This window comes from Grus americana, chromosome 1 (assembly GCF_028858705.1).
Source record: "Grus americana isolate bGruAme1 chromosome 1, bGruAme1.mat, whole genome shotgun sequence".
Classification (NCBI taxonomy): Eukaryota; Metazoa; Chordata; class Aves; order Gruiformes; family Gruidae; genus Grus; species Grus americana.
Genome location: NC_072852.1, coordinates 92,886,895 through 92,905,290, shown reverse-complemented (window position 1 = coordinate 92,905,290; position 18,396 = coordinate 92,886,895). Strand labels below are relative to the sequence as shown.

The following is an 18,396-nucleotide window of genomic DNA, read 5'->3' as shown; positions in this document are numbered from 1 at the left end:
TTCCTACAGCGACAAAGATGATACAAGGCCATTCTCCCTGTGCCCAGCTGTATCTCTGTACTTGAATCGATAGCAAATCATGCTGCACAGACACTGTAACTGCCAACTATGCTCCCATTAGATGGCAAATTAGACTGTGTAAACTAACTCTTGATGGTTTCTATACAGCCATTAATGCAGTTGGTAGTTTATGTGAGTGTGGTGGGTTGACCCTGGCTGGAGGCCAGGTGCCCACCAGAGCCGCTCTCTCACTCCCCTCATTCACTAAACAGGGGAGAAAAGGCATAACGAAATGCTTGCAGGTCGAGATAAGGACAGGGAGAGATCACTCACTAATTATCGTCCTGAGCAGAACAGACCAAACTTAGAGAGGGAATTCATCTAATTTATTACTAGGCAAAACAGAGTAGAGGAATGAGAAAATAAAATCAACTCTTAAAACACCTCCCCCCACCCCTCCCATCTTCCCGGGCTCAACTTCACTCCCGGCTTCAACCTTCCCCCCCTCAGCGGCACAGGGGGACGGGGAATGGGGGTTACGGTCAGTTCATCACACGGTGTTTCTGCTGCTTCTTCATCCTCAGGGGGAGGACTCCTCTCATCGTTCCCCTGCTCCAGCATGGAGTCCCTCTCATGGGGTTCAGACCTTCAGGAGCAAACTGCTCCAGCGTGGGGTCCCCCACGGGGTCACAAGTCCTGCCAGCAAACCTGCCCTGGCGTGGGCTCCCCTCTTCACGGGTCCACCGGTCCGGCCTGGAACTTGCTCCAGCATGGGCTTCCCACGGGCCGCAGCCTCCTTCAGGTGCCTCCACCTGCTCCGGCGTGGGGTCCTCCACGGGCTGCAGGTGGAATCTCTACACCCCCTCATCCTTCCTCCATGGGCTGCAGGGGGACAGCCTGCTTCACCATGGCCTTCACCACGGGCTGCAGGGGGATCTCTGCTCCGGCGCCTGGAGCACCTCCTCCCCCTCCATCTGCACTGACCTTGGTGTCTGCAGAGTTTCTTACATTTTCTCACTCCTCTCTCCGGCTGCAAAAGCTCACTCTCCCTAAGTGTTTTTCTTCTTCTTAAATATGTTATCACAGAGGCACTGATTGGCTTGGCCTTGGCCAGCGGCGGGCCCGTCTTAGAGCCGGCTGGCATTGGCTCTATCAGACACAGGAGAAGCTTCTAGCAGCTTCTCACAGAAGCCACCCCTGTAGCCCCCCCCACTACCAAAACCTTGCCATGCAAACCCAACACAGTGAGGAAGAAACCTGTTTAGGTCTTGAGGTGAGTTTCTTGGACTTGCAGTTAGCAACTCAGTCTTTCCTTGATAAGCTTGGCAATCTAAAATAAAGTCAGTAAAGTATAACATGTGAAGGATATAACTGTGCTAATGGCTTTGCATTTTGAGGTTTGAGACACATGCCAAAAGTTAGAAGTTTCTTTGAACAGAGTTTTAGGCATGTACAGTGCAGGGTATTGTGTATCCTCACAGTGCCACTTTCTGCTTCCTGTAGTAATGCGTGCCTGGAGCTTCAGGGGAATGGGATTCTTCAGTGCAGTGGCAGCTGCTAAGAGTGTGAGGTGTTCTCAGATATGGTTAAATAGTTGCCTTCTGTCTATGATTTATACTTCAAGACCTCAGTATTTGTTTGAAGTTAGTGTTTATCTGGATCTGCAAATATGACCTTGCAGTTAAAACAAAGTGATGTGTAAATACTTGCCTCTTGTAAGATAGAGCTGTGGCTTGTAAAGTTCTAGCTCTGCTAATTATGTCACTGAGTAGTTTTAAAAACCTCTATCAGTCTGGTTGTAGGAGGCTGTGGTGCTCATTTTCTCTGGCTGATGGGGACTGAACTTAGAAGTACCAAGAGGCAGAAAGTCACAAATTGAAGGCAAAAATTAAGATCTTATAATTAAAATGTTATGTCATTGGCATCTTTCCCTGCTCTTCTAGACAGAAAATGTTTTAACAGCTTCCACAGCTGATGATCAGCTGCTGAGTATATAAACAAATCATTAAAACTCCCTAAATACTGAGTCATAGTAAATGTGTAGGTGATAACACGGAAGGCAGCTTGTTGCAGTGTGCAAAGCATGTGTCATGAACATCTGACAAAGGATGATCTTAGTGTCCTGTGGCAGGTGTGGGTTTGTTATGCTCATTCCTACTTTTAAGTCAGTAGAACTAAGGAATTGCTACAACAGCAAAGCTAGCCTGCGGTAGCATCCAGGGATCAGCTTTGGTTGCCTGGGTTATTAGGTTTGAGGGGCTGCATGTTTCTGACAACTTTGATTTGCTCCAAGGACTCATTTCTTCTAAGTACGTACTCTTGCTTCTCTGATGATGGAAACCAAATGTGGATGTTAGAGCCTGACTGGTTTGACTTCAATTTTTCATGGATTTGAGTGGGAGTAGGCAGTTGTGCCATGCCTCTGGAAGTCAGGCCAGGTATCATGAATGCTCAGTAGGTGCTGTGAGCACGTGTAATTAGCAGCAAGCTAGGGCTGGGAGCCTCTGGGATATAATCTTTTCTGACTATGGTGAGTGGGGAGAAGGAAGGGTAGCAGGGAAGGAAGAAAAGAAGAAAATCCTATAATGCATAATTTTCCCCCATCTCTTAGAAAAAAGAAGATACTTTGGACAGCTTTATTGAAAAATTTTGAGAAAATTCTTTTTTTCTGTAGTACTGTCAGCAGTTCTTAAACTGGTAGTGCTACTAACTGCTGGTTTTAAGGTGGGTGGTTTTTTTTTTGTTTTAGGGGTTGTTGTGGGTTTTTTTTTTTGAAGACCATTCCCTGGCAGTGGACAAAGCTAGACTTCTGTAACCTCACTGGAGGAAGAAAAAAGCTTGCTTGCAAACTTAATCTCTGGGGTTTCCTTCTTTACTGGAACCTGGAAAGCTTGCAACTACTTTTGATTAAATGGTTCTAGTTTTGGCAACTTCAAATAGAAATGATGAAAGTCAAAGATGCCTTGGAAATTAAGTTACATCTGGAAGCCCTATCTCAAGATTGTGAATTCGCATTTTATCCTTTTTATGCTCTTCATACTGAAATATATTTAAATTTAATATCCTTGAAAGAAGAAACCCATGAAAATATTAAGTGTTCTACTGTAATGAAGAAGGTAAAGGTGAATGAGGAAGCTAATGAAAAGAATCCCTGCATCAAAAGTGAGTGTGTTCTGTCTGGAGACTCTAGTTTCTATTAATAAACAGTGAAGAAAGTTTATATATGTCTACAATAAGAAGAATGCCTGTGGAAAGAAAGAACAAAAAAGTAAGTCATTTCCTTGCAATGAAAAGGTAGGTGGAAAGAGTTGATATCAAATGAGCATCTCTTGGAAAACTGCTTTTTTCTGAGAGGCTTGTTTAAGAATTTGGAAGTGTGAGGTGCCAAGAAGATGTTGGAAAGAAAATAATAAGAAGCTTTTAAAAAGCCAATTTGATTGCAGTGTAATCTTGCTTTAAAGAGTTGGTCATTGTGAAGGAGTACAACAACAGAAGCAAACAAATGATACAATGAAAAGTGAAAGTAAACCTTTTTATTTTTCATAACACAAGAACAAGTGAGGTTGTACAAGATTTAGAAAATGATTTTGAATTTTGACAAACATGGATTTGGTTTCTATGAGAAAGAGCTAGTCTGTGGGAGCGTGTGAGAATATGTATGCCAAGAATACAATAAACATATATGACTCAAACCCGCACAGGAGGGATGCAGATATACATTACAATTTGGAAGATAACTTATTGCAGCACAGATACAAGTTGACATACTTTGAGGCACAAGACTAGTAAGGGTTAGATGAAATATTTCTTGTATCTATAGTTGTTTGAATGCTCCTACTACCTTTCTCTGAAGACCCCTGTTTACTGGGCTGGTTGAGTCACTAACTATGTTTTGGCAGGCTGGTATTTAAGGCCTTCTGACAGTTGCTTCATCTCTTGTGTTGTATACTTAGTATGTTACTTCTGAAGAAAGCTTTTATCATCTGTGCCTCCAAATGCTTGGGTTGTGGAGAAGAGACGTCACAGCTTGTGACATTGGAGGATGATTTTTAGCCTCCTTTTTATTTGCTGATATGAAACAGTGTGCTAAGGAGGATGAGAATTGGATAAATGCTGTAGGACTCTGAAGAGAATAAAAATCTTAAGCATGCTTACACTATTTTTTTCTGGAATATTGTAACTTCAGTATTAATTGCTTTTGCTGTACTTGTAGCACTGGTACGTTATTTGTTTATCTAGAATCTCTAGGTGCTTTTTTTAAAGCCCTGTGATAGCACTGATTATACAGAAGCTGTGTTTTAAAATGGAAGGAAAAGATAAACTTAGTTCTGACTAGTGCTTGAATATGGCTGATCAGGCTAAAGTGTTTTTTCTCACTTATTTTCACCCTGGGAATCTCTTTATTGCTGTTGATGCAGCTCCAAACTGAGCACTGGGGTAGATCTGACTGCCATTGAGTTTCAGCCTGTTCTGAACAGACTGCCAGTTGGTGTCCTGTCTAAATAAGCTTTCCCCAGCTGCAGCAGTGGGAAGTTCTATATAATACGAATGACTTTTACACACACCTAAAGAATTAGGCCTGAATCTGAAAGTTAAGTTTAATAGATGAGGAAGAAAATACTTCACATTTGTGTGATTTACTTATTTTGTAAGTCACTAGGAGCAAAACCATCAGAAATGCAATATAGTTCAGAAAATCAGCATGAAGCTGGTTGAATATCTGTTTAATGAGAGGGAGTTCATAGCTTATGGAATGAAAGCTTTACAAGGCAAATCTAGGAGATGGAAGTTAAACTCTTTTTTGGTCTTTGGTTTGGTTACAGCTTTGTCCAACAAACAAGCAGTGGTGTAACAGTGTCTTTTTCAAGTCTGCTACAAGTGAGCTACTTGCATCTATTTGGAGGGAAAGAAGACAGGTGAACAAAAATCTACAGGATGTGATTGTTTAATGGTACACTTAACTAAGTCATTAGCAGTAATTAGGAGGAGAAAATTCTCCAGGAGATGTTTGAGAAAAATCAAAATCTGAGATCTTTTGTTGAGGTTTAGATTATTTGGGACTCATACCTGCCTATCTAAAATCATAAAAGCATTCTAGACAAGAGTATATGGCTTTTCTGCTAATGACTACTCTGGAAGTTATATTTTATCTCATCCTATGCAGCAGATGGCTATGCAGTAATTAAGCTATGTCAAGATTCGTTCGTGATATTGGCAGCATTTTAGAAATTACATGGAGTGATTTTTTTTTTTTTTTTTTTTTTTTTTAGGTAGTGCTTTTTTATTGAAGTGGCTCACAGAGTCAGTGAAGCCTACACTTGGGATATTCATACACAAGCTTTAACTTTGGTATTATGCTCAGATTGTATATTTGTTACTGCAACCCCCTAAAGCCCCTAGGGCAATGATGGATAAAGTCATTCAGGACCTCAGCCTGCTTATATGACCTCTCAGCTTCTTCTGTTTTCTTCTGTTCCTATCCACCAGGACTCAAGGTATCGCCCCTTGTTCAGAATGAGCGGAGGTATGTGATCATGAATATGGTGTGTATGTAGCTCTGATCAGTTTGTACTGATACACGTCTCCCAGTAGGTGACTCTTTGCATTCTGTTTTTGTATAAGTTGAAGAAAAATTATGTATGGTCCGTCTTTGCTGAAAATGGTTCTGGTGGCAGCTTTTAATATAGAAATGACTAAGAGTAAAATCTGCATTTGGTTTCTAAGGTAGAAAAGGAAGAGATCAAATTAGGTATCTCACAAGAAAAATAGTTTTGGGGCAATTGTTTGGTGAGATCTATTTTCTGTGCAATTCCAAATGCACTTGGGCTACTTGCAGGCTTAATGAGATAGATAAACTGTGTTGGTATAAATTACACTGGTTATGTAGTTGGCTACAGTCACTACTGTATTAACTATTTAACTACTGTTGTAGTTTGTCTGATAGGCTCCTACTGGTTTTCATGTAGTCCTGATCCAAAATATTTATGTATCTTCCTAAGAGTTGCTGAAAAGTAAATGGCACAGAGCAGTTATTACATCTGAAGTGCCAAGTGAAAGTAGAACAGATCTTTTGAGAAGTCCTATTTTTTCCAAATTATACCTTGCTATCACTCATACTACCAAGGGGATTGTTTGTTTACTTCATGACCTTTTTTCTAACTGATACTTGGGGACTGTTACTAAACTTAAATACAGATCAGAGATATCCGAGTCCAATTCTGGGAGAGTAAGGAGGGAAAAGTGTGACTGAGGCATGCCATTCTTTTGCTTCTGTATTTAGCTACTTTTGTATTAAGTAATCTTGGTGGAACTTTGTTGCAGGTAATGAAGATGAGAGTTCAGATGTCTTTTAGTTACTTTATTTTATGAGGCTGTGTCTGTATCCTCCAATCTGGATTTTGCCCCTCCCCCTTAAGTGAATCAACTAAGTCCAAAGACAAGCAGTTTGAATTTTTTTTGATTACTTAGGCAGCCTGCAGTGGAAAAATCAGGTGAAGGAACAGATGTTCTTAACAAATAGCATTGGCTAATTGTTTAGCATGCATGCTGTAGGAAGAAATACGAGTCAGATGAAACTGCTGTTCAGAGAGGAATGTATTTTTTTATCCAAAAGGAAATCATCTTGACTGAGCCTTTAATTGCCATTGCATCATATTAGTTTGTTCAGGTTTCAAGTCATAAGTGTACTATGTAGTTACAAGACTTGAAATTAAACTGAGGAGCAGACAAAATTATCTGAGGTAAAGGATAAGTTGGTGTTGGGAGGGTGACAAACTCATTTCAATTAAACAATGTTAAAATAGTAACTACAGAGTTTATACAAACACACTCAAGTTTATTTGTATTGTTTGTTTTAGAACTTCACATCTCATGGGATTTTCTGGTTTTGTTTTTTTCCTAATCCTTTAAATCCTTAAAAAAAAGAAAGGGTTTTTTTTTTAAAATCCTTTTAGGAATTTTATCACCAATCCTTGTGGTAAAATTTAAAAAAAAATTAAATGTTTGAATGTTGCATCTTAGAAGTTAGGAAAGTAGGTACAGATTCACAATTTTCCCCTAAAATGAAAAGGAGCTAGGCACTTAAGACTCTTGTGATCTTGGCTTCTACTAGTGTCTTGGGGAGGCGGTATGAAACATGGTCTGTGGTGGAGGCATTATAGGCATAATTTTACTACCAGTCCAAGGAAGTTATTGCCAGCTACAGACGGTATTGATGAGGATGCTGAGTAAATCTGAGATTGGAGAATCTTTCCTCCTGGAAGAGCTAAAAGCACCTTAGTTTCTGGTTCAGAGTTGGGTAAGATGTTTTTTCTATGGAAGTGTCCAAATCTCTTGAATTTCTTCCTTTTCTTATTTAAATTTTAATGTGAGTTTCAAAGAAACTGAGGTACTTGGTACTAGTTATATAAATAATTGTATTTGAACCTGAACCTAGCCTTATTGCTAATTACAAACTTCCAGATTCAGATGTTTAATCAGCTGAAGGTTGTGTTATCTTGTAAACAGGAAATGCACTTAAATCACTTTATGCTCATGCTCCTTGTGAGGTCTGAGTCACACTGGTACCCAGGCTCTGTCAGGGCCTTTCTCAGATCACTTTGAGTCCTCTTAGTGTCTTTCTGATGGAAAGAAATCACCAATGAATATTTTTCTATGTAGATTTGCTTCCCAATATCTTGCTGCTCTTTCAGCACACAGAGATTGCCTGTGATGGATCCTAGCTTTGCTTTAGGAAGGCAGAAGAGTTGCCTCCTCGTTTTTCTGGTGAAACCAGTTCCTGCTATTTACTTATGTAGCTGATCTTGACAACAGAACCGCAGGCGATCCGAAGCGCCACCACCCAGCTAGGTGCACAAAGACAACTGCTTAATCCTGGTGAGCAGCAGTGGCTGGCAAAATGACTGTAAATATGACCCCATTGTGTTCAATTATATTCTCCTTTCAGGTGTTCCAATTTAAATCTGATTATAAGAGTGATTAAAATGCATTTTAATGTTTCTTCTCTTAGCTTCCTCAGTAGGGCTGTGCTAGGAGAGGGATCGCTCTTCCCTGCTGTTGAGTGAGTCATTAGCTCTATGTTCAGCCAAGTGCCCAAGGGGATCCCCGTGCAGGAGGCTGGGCCTTCAGTGGGTGAGGTGGATGCAGCATAGAGATACCTGCCTCTTCTCCTGTAGCTCTGAAACTGTATGTGTGTTGTGATAGCTTCTGGGGATGCTGTCTTGCAGCTGGGGATGGGTGGGTGGTGCCACGCAGCAAAGAGGGGCTCCGCATCTGTACAGGATGAAGCACCTATGCAAGCCTGCTGTTTCCTCTGTAGTCTTCCTCGCTTCCAGAACAACCCCCTACACAAACGGCAGTCAGAACCTGACTTCATGTAGTTACTTGTAGAAATGCAGCAGACAGGTCCTAGGTAAGGCAGATGGAAAGGAACAAACAGCACAAAGAAAGCAGATTAGATGTATGCCTGCTGTTCCCCTTTCAGAGCAGGCAGAGAGGTCTGATGGGCATGCAAAGCTCTGTAATCCTTGCCTCAAAGCATCTACTCTGTGCCTATGAAGAACTGTGCTCTGGGCAGCTGGTGGAGGGGTTGGTGGCAGCATACGTGTTTTGGGAGCTTGGGTGTGCACAGAGCATGCCCTGATCTCATCCTCTGCTGCTTTGGAGCTCAGACTGAGGAGGCCTCTTTGTAAGTCAAGCCCTTATTAAGTGGACAATCACTAAGTCTTGTCTGAGAGTAGATTTGAGTCCATGCTGAGTTACCAGGTTTAGATTGTACTCTGTCTTCAAGACTGGTGCATGGGCTGTAGCCTTTGGTGATGCAGAGAGGAGCAGTACTGGGCATTGAGTGCTCCTTTCCAAGCTGGTGTTTCCCTGGTGATAGTACTGTCCTCTGCTGTCCCCTTTGGGACTTTTGTGAACTTGAAATGACCTATGCTACTGCAGTCTGCCTCCCAAAATCCACTTGGATTATAGTGATTTTTAGATTAGAGCTGGGCAGCTCTATGCCCCCCACCTCTTAAGTTTTCTTTGACCACTTACCGCAACACTTGTGTGCGTGTTCTGCAAAGCTAGTGTGTTTCAGCCTGTTTTCCAAGTTGGCATGCAAGCAGAGGCTGGCAGAACGCTAGCTGGATGGTGTCCAGCACCAGCTCTGAACAAGTGGGTGAGAGTGGGGGGGAGCTGAGAGGCTTCTTGAGTGTTGGCCAGGGATTTATTTGCATGGGTTGGAACAGGCAGCTAGAGGAGGAGATGTGTGTAGGGGGTGTATGTCTTTTGACTTTGCATTAGCTTCATGCCTCAGTTAGTTTTATTTCTGAAATGGAACATATGCTTTGCTCCTCACTGTGTGTGTCGAGATTTTATATCCAAATCGGAGTTGTTACAAAAGTACACTGGCTTCACTATTTAAAAATGCTTTAGAATGCTTATTTGCAGAAAGTACTGAATAGTACAAAGCAATTGTTTCAGAATAAGTAGGGGATATTCTCAATCCAAACTCTTTTTTTTTTTTTCAGGGAAAAGTCTATAATACCACTAATAACAGGAAGCTTTCTTATCATTGATAAGGTTATCAGCTTGTTTCCCAAGGACCTTGTTGAAATAGCTTCAGCTGAACCCTATTTCATTGAAATGTAATGGCTTGTGAAATTGAGCTAGTTCTGATAGGATCTTGAAGGAGAAACTTGGGAGAGGTCCTCTCATGTTCTAAACATGTAACTTTGTTACAAAATTCTTCCAGATCTTTTCTACTGTTTTTTCTAAAGAACATTTAAAAAAAAATCTTTAACTGGTTGTGCAACTTAAGGTATTTCTTTGGAGAACTTTTACATCTTTCATCTTTTAAACATTAAGTCTGAGGATTTTTTTCTGTTTGGGAAGGAAGCCAAACTTAAAAATTCTTCACAAAAATGGAACTTTTGTTCTATTTCTAATTATATAACCTGATGTTAGCAGTGTAGTTCCCAGTATTTCCTGTGATGATAAATTTTCTTGTCTGTCAAGATTGTAATTGTGACAACTTTGATTGTGGATTTTGTAGGCTGTTTTCCAATCCATGCTCCAACATGATTTGATATTTGTACTTATACAGTCAAAATTCAAGTATGAGACCTTCTTTCCTGCTTTCAGGACAAGGTGGCTGATGAAGTGCAGGGAATGAGCAGGACTCCAGCCAAGTTCATGTCACACTGTGGGGTAAACAGTTGTGATACAGGTCTCCCTGGTCAGTAGTCAACCAGAACTGCTTTTCAGAAAAGCAGACTCTTATGTGTCAGGTCAACGATGGCTTGATGAGACTGATGTCCACAGTGGAGCTGGTAAGGGCTGGACTACTGTTGAGGTGCTGTAGGACACAGCACTTTTGATGTACTAGACAGCCTTTAAAATAAATAGGAGTAGCTTTCCTTTTGGAATTACTTAAGTCAGTTTCATGACACTGGGTGTCAAATACTTTAAGTGGGCATCCAATATTTCAGAAGCTCTCCATAATGAAAGAATTCTGAGAGTTTCTTCCTGCATGAAGAAAGCTACTGGTGTTAGTGGTAAATAATAGTCTGTCTAAAATTTTCAGTGTGCCTGCCCATGTATCTGTGAGAACTAGTTAGTAGTAACATTCATTTTGGGGGGACTAGGGACTCTGTCTTTAGCCTTGTTTATGTGATCTCATAGGATTTAAAACAAACAAACAAAACCCCAAAACCAAAAAAAACCCCAACCTAAAAAAAACCAACACAAAACCCCAACCAAACAAAACACTAGAAAATACAGTAGCTTGAGTATTTGCTCATGACATATATTTTAATATCCCTTCCTTGAAATTTTACATCTTGTATTTCCAACAGAAGACAGACATAGTTGCACCAAAATTCCTACTGGATCCTGCTTTGCCTGTACACAGATGCCAGTGAAGGAGAACTGCTGTTGGTTTGTTTTCTGCTCAGTTACTAAGAAATGTTAAAATCTGTTTCTCCTTCAGCCTCTGCAAATAAGAGGGGGGCAGGGCCACAGAAGGGGATGTAATGACCCTAGTGCACAGCCCTGTGCCTGCCAGTGGCCCAGTGGAAGAGTGCTCTGTGCTTGAGACTCCCCTCTCCAGAGAAGCTAAGGGTGAATGAAGAAAAGCATATAATGAATGTAAGTAAAATAGTCCTGGCTTCTTAAACTCTTCCCCCTCCCACTGTGGCTATGAGCTAGTTTCCATTTCCTTGAGAGCATGGGAACTTTTGGAAAGCAGGCTCCTAGGGAATACAATGGCTGAGCCAAGCCTGGCAACAGTTGCTTGTTTTTCTTTCTTTCATTTTTTTGTTGTTTGATGTGCCTCGTATGACCTATGAATTAACTACAACTATATGGATAATCAGGTGTGATCAAATAGCTCCTTATTTAAAAAAAAAAGTGATACTGTACACATCCAGTCCCAAAGTGCACAATGTACTGCACACAGCACACTAAGTCACCCTAAGTAAGGTAGTGTTGCTCTTCAGGTCCTGTGAGTGGTTCTTTCCCTGTGCAAGTTCAGTGTTTTTATGCTCCAAGACAAAAGAACAGCATGTTACTGCTAGTAAAGCTTGTGAGTACTCAATTATTGAAAGTTATTTCTAACCCACAATTTTTCTGTGATTCTGTCCAGGAATGGTTAGTGAAAATAGAACACTAACGGAGTAGATCCGGACTGTTTGCTTGTGGCAGGATTAAACAGAGAACAAGTCTGACACTTTCAAAATACATCCTTGTGCTTGTTTTCAGAAGAAATGGAAAACTGTGCCCTAGAACTGTGAAAAGATAAGGGAGACTGGTGGTCACATGGATATGAGCTTCCACTGTGATTCTGTGCCTAAAAGCAAACATGAGTTGCATTTGTGTGTTTGCAGTGACTCCTGCAATGCTACATCTAGGTCTCAAGAAGCACATTCAAAATTGGAGGGGATTCAGAAGAGCAATGAGAATAAGTCTGAAAAAAATCTTTTTGCTAATAGACTTGCGAAGCTTAATCCCTACCTCAAAAGAAGATATGGGGTAACTTGCTCACAATCCAAAAATAATTCACAAATTGAAGATAAGATTAGCCAACAGACCACTAGCAGAACTATCCATAACGAAGGTGGATTTTTTTCTATTGGGGTGACTTTTTTAATTTAAGAAGGTAAAAAATATATATATTTTTTTCTTTCCCAAAGGGAAACTTGGTCATTGCAGCTCTGGTTTTAAAGCAGGAGCTAAATAGCAAGGTAGCTGTAGCTTGTGCATTATAGATTAGATTGAATAGTCATAATGAACTTTTATGGACTGAAGAAATGGCTGGGTTTTTTTCCTCCTGATGCTAAGCAGGATTTTAGATTAATTTGAAGGGGGGGGTGTGGAACAATGCATTTTTCAGTAGAAATGCAACAATTTTTGCCAGGATATTTAATGTTTATTTTAATGTGCTAATGTAGGATTAAAAAGTACTTTCATCCTAACCATACTAGTATCTCCAAATTTGTTTTTGACCACATCTAGAAACTTCATAGGCAGGTTCAGGTCAAGCTCTTCTGTCTTTGGGGAACAGCACATCAGGTGGTCTTTAAGTGGGGCTTAGAGATAGTGGGCATGGATTTACTTGCTTTAGACAGAGGAGCAAAGCCATGCATCTCACTAGCCATATTTTGATAGTTAAATGAGACTTGAGAGTGTAAAAGGGGAGTAGGTTGGGCAGCTTGCTTATAGGCTTGTTTGATCCTGGGACCCCAAGCACTTGGTAACACAGCAAGACTGAAGCTCAGAGGGAGGCATGTGTGCATCTCTTAAAATGAGGTGACATCAGACTTGTATTACTCTGATGGTAAGGTCAACTTACCTGTGTTCACAGCTGTTTGTATTCATAGCTGCATGTCAAAACTATAGAATGCAAATTGTCAGGTAATGTGTTTTTTGTGGTGTCTCAAAACAAGGAGAAAAAACCTAACAAAACAAATGCAAAATTATTGCTCTCATTAGCAAATGTTAAGAAATGTGCATACCGTTCTGCTGAGGTTGATTGACTATTTGCATACTTAGTGATATGTGCAATCAAATAATTTCCTAATGATTAGCATTTTTGTTGTATTCCTGGAGAAGGTGTAGCTTAATTTTCCTCTGCAGTTTGCTAAATGGCTCAATTTCTTTGCAATGTCCACACTTTGAAAATGTAAATGTGAAGGAAAGCTGTTTTTTTTTTTTTAACAGGCTTCTATCTCATAAATAACTTGTCTTTGTCCTATTTAAGTTAACATATTTTTTTCTGGAACATGACTTTATATAGTTGGGCTCTGGTCTGTTTCTAAACAAGGTATGAGAATCACTTTGTTATGTGTCTTCAAGTAGTATCTGGTTCTTACGTAACTGTCTTCTGTAAAACTTTCTGGATGACACTGAAGAGGTTTTTCTGTTTATGCTATTTTATGGGTTTCTGGTATATTTTGTGGTTTCAGATAAAGAATGCTAATATGTTGTTGGCTGGACTTAATAATTTCCTTAGTGATTAAATATAGCATAACCATAAATGGCTAAGATTATCCTCAGGCAAAATGTTTGCCTGATGACTTATAATTATAACTTCGAAATGTGCATGTGTTAAAAATGAGTTTCTGTTTTCATCTCTTAAATGCATAATACAGCCTAATTTATGCCTTTCTTCTTTTAATATTCAATGGTAAGTTTTGTAACCCAGAGGTGGCAACCTGCCTCAAATGCTGCCACATCTTAGATATTATAATAGTGATTATGAGAGATGCTGTGTTCGTAGAAATGGAAATGTCTTATTTTCTTCACTTTAAGGAAATTGGTAATGCCAATAGTGTTAAAATTGTTCCTGTTGTTTCCCAAGTCCATTGAGTAACCTCTTAATTGCCAAGCCACATACTGAGTACATAACAATTACAGGTTTAAGTGAGCTAGTTTTCATACAAAGTGAGGAAAAGATAAGGTTAAAGTTTCAATGTGCTCACTTTTTTCTGCTTATAGATAAGAATTCAGAGCAGGCTCTTCATAAATGTCCTAAGAGCTCACTAGAAATCTACAATTAATAAGAGGATTTCTTATAGCCTGTTTGCCGCTCCTGATAAAGAGCACTTCTAAATGCCAGCAAGGCTTTCTCAGACAAGCTATAGCAGGTTTTATGTCCTAGAAGAATTCCATTTCTAAGTAAAACTCAAGATATCTTGAGTTTGTATTCTTGGAGCTGTTGAACTGGTTGATTCAGACAGTAATATAAATGTGTCTGTGATACTGTAATGTTCTTATTCTCCTCTTCCTGATTCCTTTTGTCTTTTAGCCACAAAAATGCTTAACTTCACTGTAGCTCTTATCTCTCATATACCGCGTGTTTGAGAAACTAGTTCTCTCCTTAAAAGCATGGCTTCTTAAATCATGGTTTCATGAATCAGGCTTGAAGTTTGTGAACTTTCTTTTGCTCTCATGGCAGACCAGTTCTTTTTTCCCCCTTGTATGTTAGCGTTGTCATCACAAGCTCAGACTTCAGTCCACTGAGGTATGACTGTATAAACTGTAGGGTCTCTGGAACTATAGGTTGAAACTTTATAGATCTGAGGTAACTTTTCATTTTTCCATGACGTCGCTTTCCAGAGTAATTGCAAAGAACTCTATTTCTTCAAAGTGGTGCAGTCATTGGATGCCTGTTTCAGATGATCAGTTAAAAACATGTATTTCAGGGCACGATGTGGCTAGGCCAAGAAACTATAGCCTATCTACTTTAGTAGATGACATCTCCAAGCATATTATTTTCATAATTTCAGAAATAGCTGAAATATAACTGGAAGCATATAGCTTAGAGGATGTCTAATGTGTTTCTCTGTTAGTTGCACCTAAAGCTTTCATGCTTACTCCTCTCAGAAGGAGAGGGGTGTACATATTTTCTGTCTCACTTCCTCACTTTTTGTGTTGCAATGCTCAGAATATTAATGAATAGCAAACATGTTCTTGCCAGAGGTCGGGCATAAAGACTTTTTTTACTGATGGTAATAAAAGGTAACATTAACATTTTATTTTAAAAGCTGAACTGAGTCAGGGCAACATTGCCTTGTCTTGTGCATATGCCCTTAAACACCTGACCTTGAAGTAGCACTTATGTGCTCTTGTGGACAAAGAGCTCAATTCTCAAGTATAGGTAGATGCCAGACCATCATATGATGTGTGTGTAGGATAGTGTTCAGGGAACTTTTGAACTGTGAGAAGCAGGAATCTTTTCTGTGGAAAATAGCAAAATGTGAGAACCTTGATAAGGTATGGGCACTATTTGCACTAGTTTATTAAAAGACCCTCAAGCTGAAGATAAAGTCTGTCTTTGTTAGGGGATTGTTTTGACAACAAGCACAAATATAATGAAAGGGTAGTGATAAACTAACATGCTGCAGGAGTGTGCTAAAACTGTGTGGTTTCTTAGTAAACATGCTGCAAGGTCATACAGTCAAAAGTAGTTCTTTGCCTTCTTTCTTCTCCCACCCTAAACATAAATAGGCACTGATCTTATGGTAGAGATGGGTTTAAGGGTGAATGCCAAGTTTTGGAGTAATACAGGTGCTCAGGGAGAAAATAGCAGCCATATGCTTAAGATCTTTGAAAGGTTTAAAAAAAAAAAGTGCAAAAGAGGCTTTTATAGTATAAATATACCTGGTTTTGGTAACATGTGAAAGTGACTTCTTCCTTAGTTATAGTCCAGATGAGTCATTGCCTTATACAGCATTTACTTAGGCCCCTAAAATAAGTGACCAACATCTGTTAAGAAAAAAATATGACCTTGTTATTACTGTAAAATGAAAAATAGGGCTTTAACAGCAGAATTGTTTCTGGAGAACATGCTGAAGCTCTTTATTTGAATGGGAGCAGGGGCATTCGTTTATAAGAATAAGGAGTTGAAGTCCATCAAGATTAATCTTCTTTCCTGTAAGTTTACTACCTAATTTGAATCTTAAATGAACCATAGACAGCAATACTTTTAAATATGGGATGAAATGTAGAACAGGTCATGAAATCAAGAGGTGATGGTGGTGCTGCTATTTGTGTTTACTGGAGGAAACTTTTTGGCCTTTATTCCTACAGATCTAATTATAGCAACTGGAAAAAAATCCACTGCATTGTAGTATTCCCAAAATGGTACGCCAATTAGAAACCAGTGTTCTAGGTTGTGTCCTTGTGTCCAGCTAGTGGCCTGTATGAGGACTTGATTTGCTCTGTTACATCCCGTGTTGTGGCCTTGCTGCCTCTTCACTTAGTCTGTGCTAGAAGACTTAGCCCTGGAAGGGGCTCTTGTGGTGTTATGAGTGGAGCAGGTTGCTGTCATACAGCTGTAATGCCTTGTAATTGGCATCTGGCCTAATTCAGGGAACAGTTTGGCCTATCCTAAATACTGGAAACACACTTTACATAAGCAAGCATAAACTTACTCTGATGATCACGCTTAGATACCACCTATTCTTTATTGCTCTTTTGATGTTCATTTGTTCTTTGAGATAAAATTACACATCCAGTATGAAGACAGTTGATGGCTGAAAATAAATCTGTTTGTTTAACCTTTTACCATTCTTTGTTGCAGCTCTCAAGTTCCACTTACAAATATAGGAGTGAGGAATTCAAGAGACAGTTTTCTCATCTGCCAGACTCGGAGAGACTCATAGTAGGTAAGACATAATCACACCAAAAGTGCTTGTCTTCTGACTGATAACTCCAAATTGCAGTAGTGCCAATGTGGGTTTTTTATGGCAAATTCTAACTACAGCTGATACCTTCATATTCACCTGTCTCTGAACTAGCATCAAATAACTTCAGGGAAAGTCAAGTCGATACTCCCCTCCTGTACTGCCTGCTTTGTGAAAAAAGAGATTCTTTTGAGGGTTGAGAAGTGAAGGAGAGGGTACAGAGTCCTCCAGTTCATCTAGTTACGAGATGGGAGCCTCTTAATGTTTTTTGCTGCTGCCACTTTTTAGTGGGTATTTAGACAAAACCCTTCCTGACAGCAGTGGAGATGTGAATGTCTGGCAGCTGTTAGCTGACAAGCTGGAAAGAAAGGTCACCGTGCAGGGTCAGTGTGAGCACTGAGCACATAAACTCAACATATGTACATTGACAGGCTTGTGTGATTCAAGTGTGAGAAGAAGAGGTAAAGTGCTGAGAGCATTGAATTTGTTTTATGTTCTTTCCAGAACAGGCAACAAACTTGGTACCTCTTGCAGCGTCATTACCATTTATCTTCTATCCTGTGAGTGTCTGAGTCCTCTCTCTTAGAGTCAACTAGTTATGACTGAGTTGCCATAGATGTTGGGGAGGAGGGAATGATTTCATAGTTGTAATGGTTTGGTGCTTGGATACAAAGGTGAGGGATGTTGCTTCAGTGATTCTGTTAGGTAGGTAGATCATCCTTAGTAGAAGCTTTTCCCTTGCTCCCTGGAACTAAGCCTAGACCCTTGCCCTAGGCTCCTTGATTCATGTGACTTCTGGGACTGAGTGACACAGTGGGTGCTTGTAATTTAAGACTCTCTTCAGAGACAAATGCCAGCTATGTGGTATGAGGACATAAAATTCAGTATTTAAGTGTGTAATTCCCATCAGCCATCATAAGAGATTATTGGAAAACACCAACCAACCTTCATTTTATCCTGACTTATGCTGTGCACTTGGATGGATTTGTCAACATGATATATTGAGGATACAAATGTTTATGCTCCGTGCTGGTCTGTGCAGTTGTAGTTACTGCCCGGACCAGTGCTGAGCATGAGGTACGCTATCTGGTGCTGTGCTATGCAAATCTGTTAGCTCTGGGTTGGTTCAGGCCTTGAGCGGAGGCTTTTCACAGCCCAGTATACCAGGTTAGCTCATCCATAGGCTCATGACACGGGTGCAGGCATAGAAGTACAGCTCAGCTGAAAGAGTGGAGGTGGTGGAAGGGGATAGAAGCAGGTGGCAGAAAATATCAAACTATGGTGCATAACTTCTTGGCACTGAAACGTTCCTTTTGATCTCTGACTCCCTGTTTTGCTCCACTGCAAAACCCAGTGAAGGCAAGCATGTAACCCTACCCCTTTGCATGCAGTGATGCACCTTATTCCCTCTTTTATCACTTGCCTTGCAGGTAAGTCTGCCTACACTGCCTGAGCATTGTGTAACAAATACACTGTCCAAGAATTGGGTGTTGTTTTAATATAAAAGTGGCATCATGACTGCTTAACGTTCATCTCATCTTATGCAACCTTTAAGGAAGTGAATATTGAAAGGACGTCAGTATATGCTTGCAGCATGCTGAGTTCTTTTCAGGTTAATGGAAGAGAAATTAGAGCTTTCGCTTGCAAAGAAACAGTTAAAATCCTGTGTCCTTTTTCAGCCCCAGAAGGAGGCAGTTATCCTCTGAAATGCCTTCTGCATTTTTAA

At 40.1% G+C, this 18,396-nt stretch overlaps 1 protein-coding gene across 7 annotated transcripts in view; it reads left to right on the top strand.

Annotated features, from left to right (window-relative positions):
* Positions 1 to 18,396, top strand: part of GRAMD1C (GRAM domain containing 1C) — a 55,348-nt gene that overhangs the window by 3,358 nt on the left and 33,594 nt on the right. For 5 of the 7 annotated variants that reach the window (XM_054812524.1, XM_054812522.1, XM_054812523.1 and 2 more), the window contains exon 3: positions 16,568 to 16,652. In XM_054812524.1, coding sequence (XP_054668499.1) covers positions 16,568 to 16,652 — 85 coding nt within the window. Of the gene's footprint in view, positions 1 to 10,975; positions 11,134 to 11,533; positions 11,570 to 16,567; positions 16,653 to 18,396 lie in introns of those variants that run through there. The other 2 variants (XM_054812528.1, XM_054812527.1) reach the window with 2 other exon arrangements.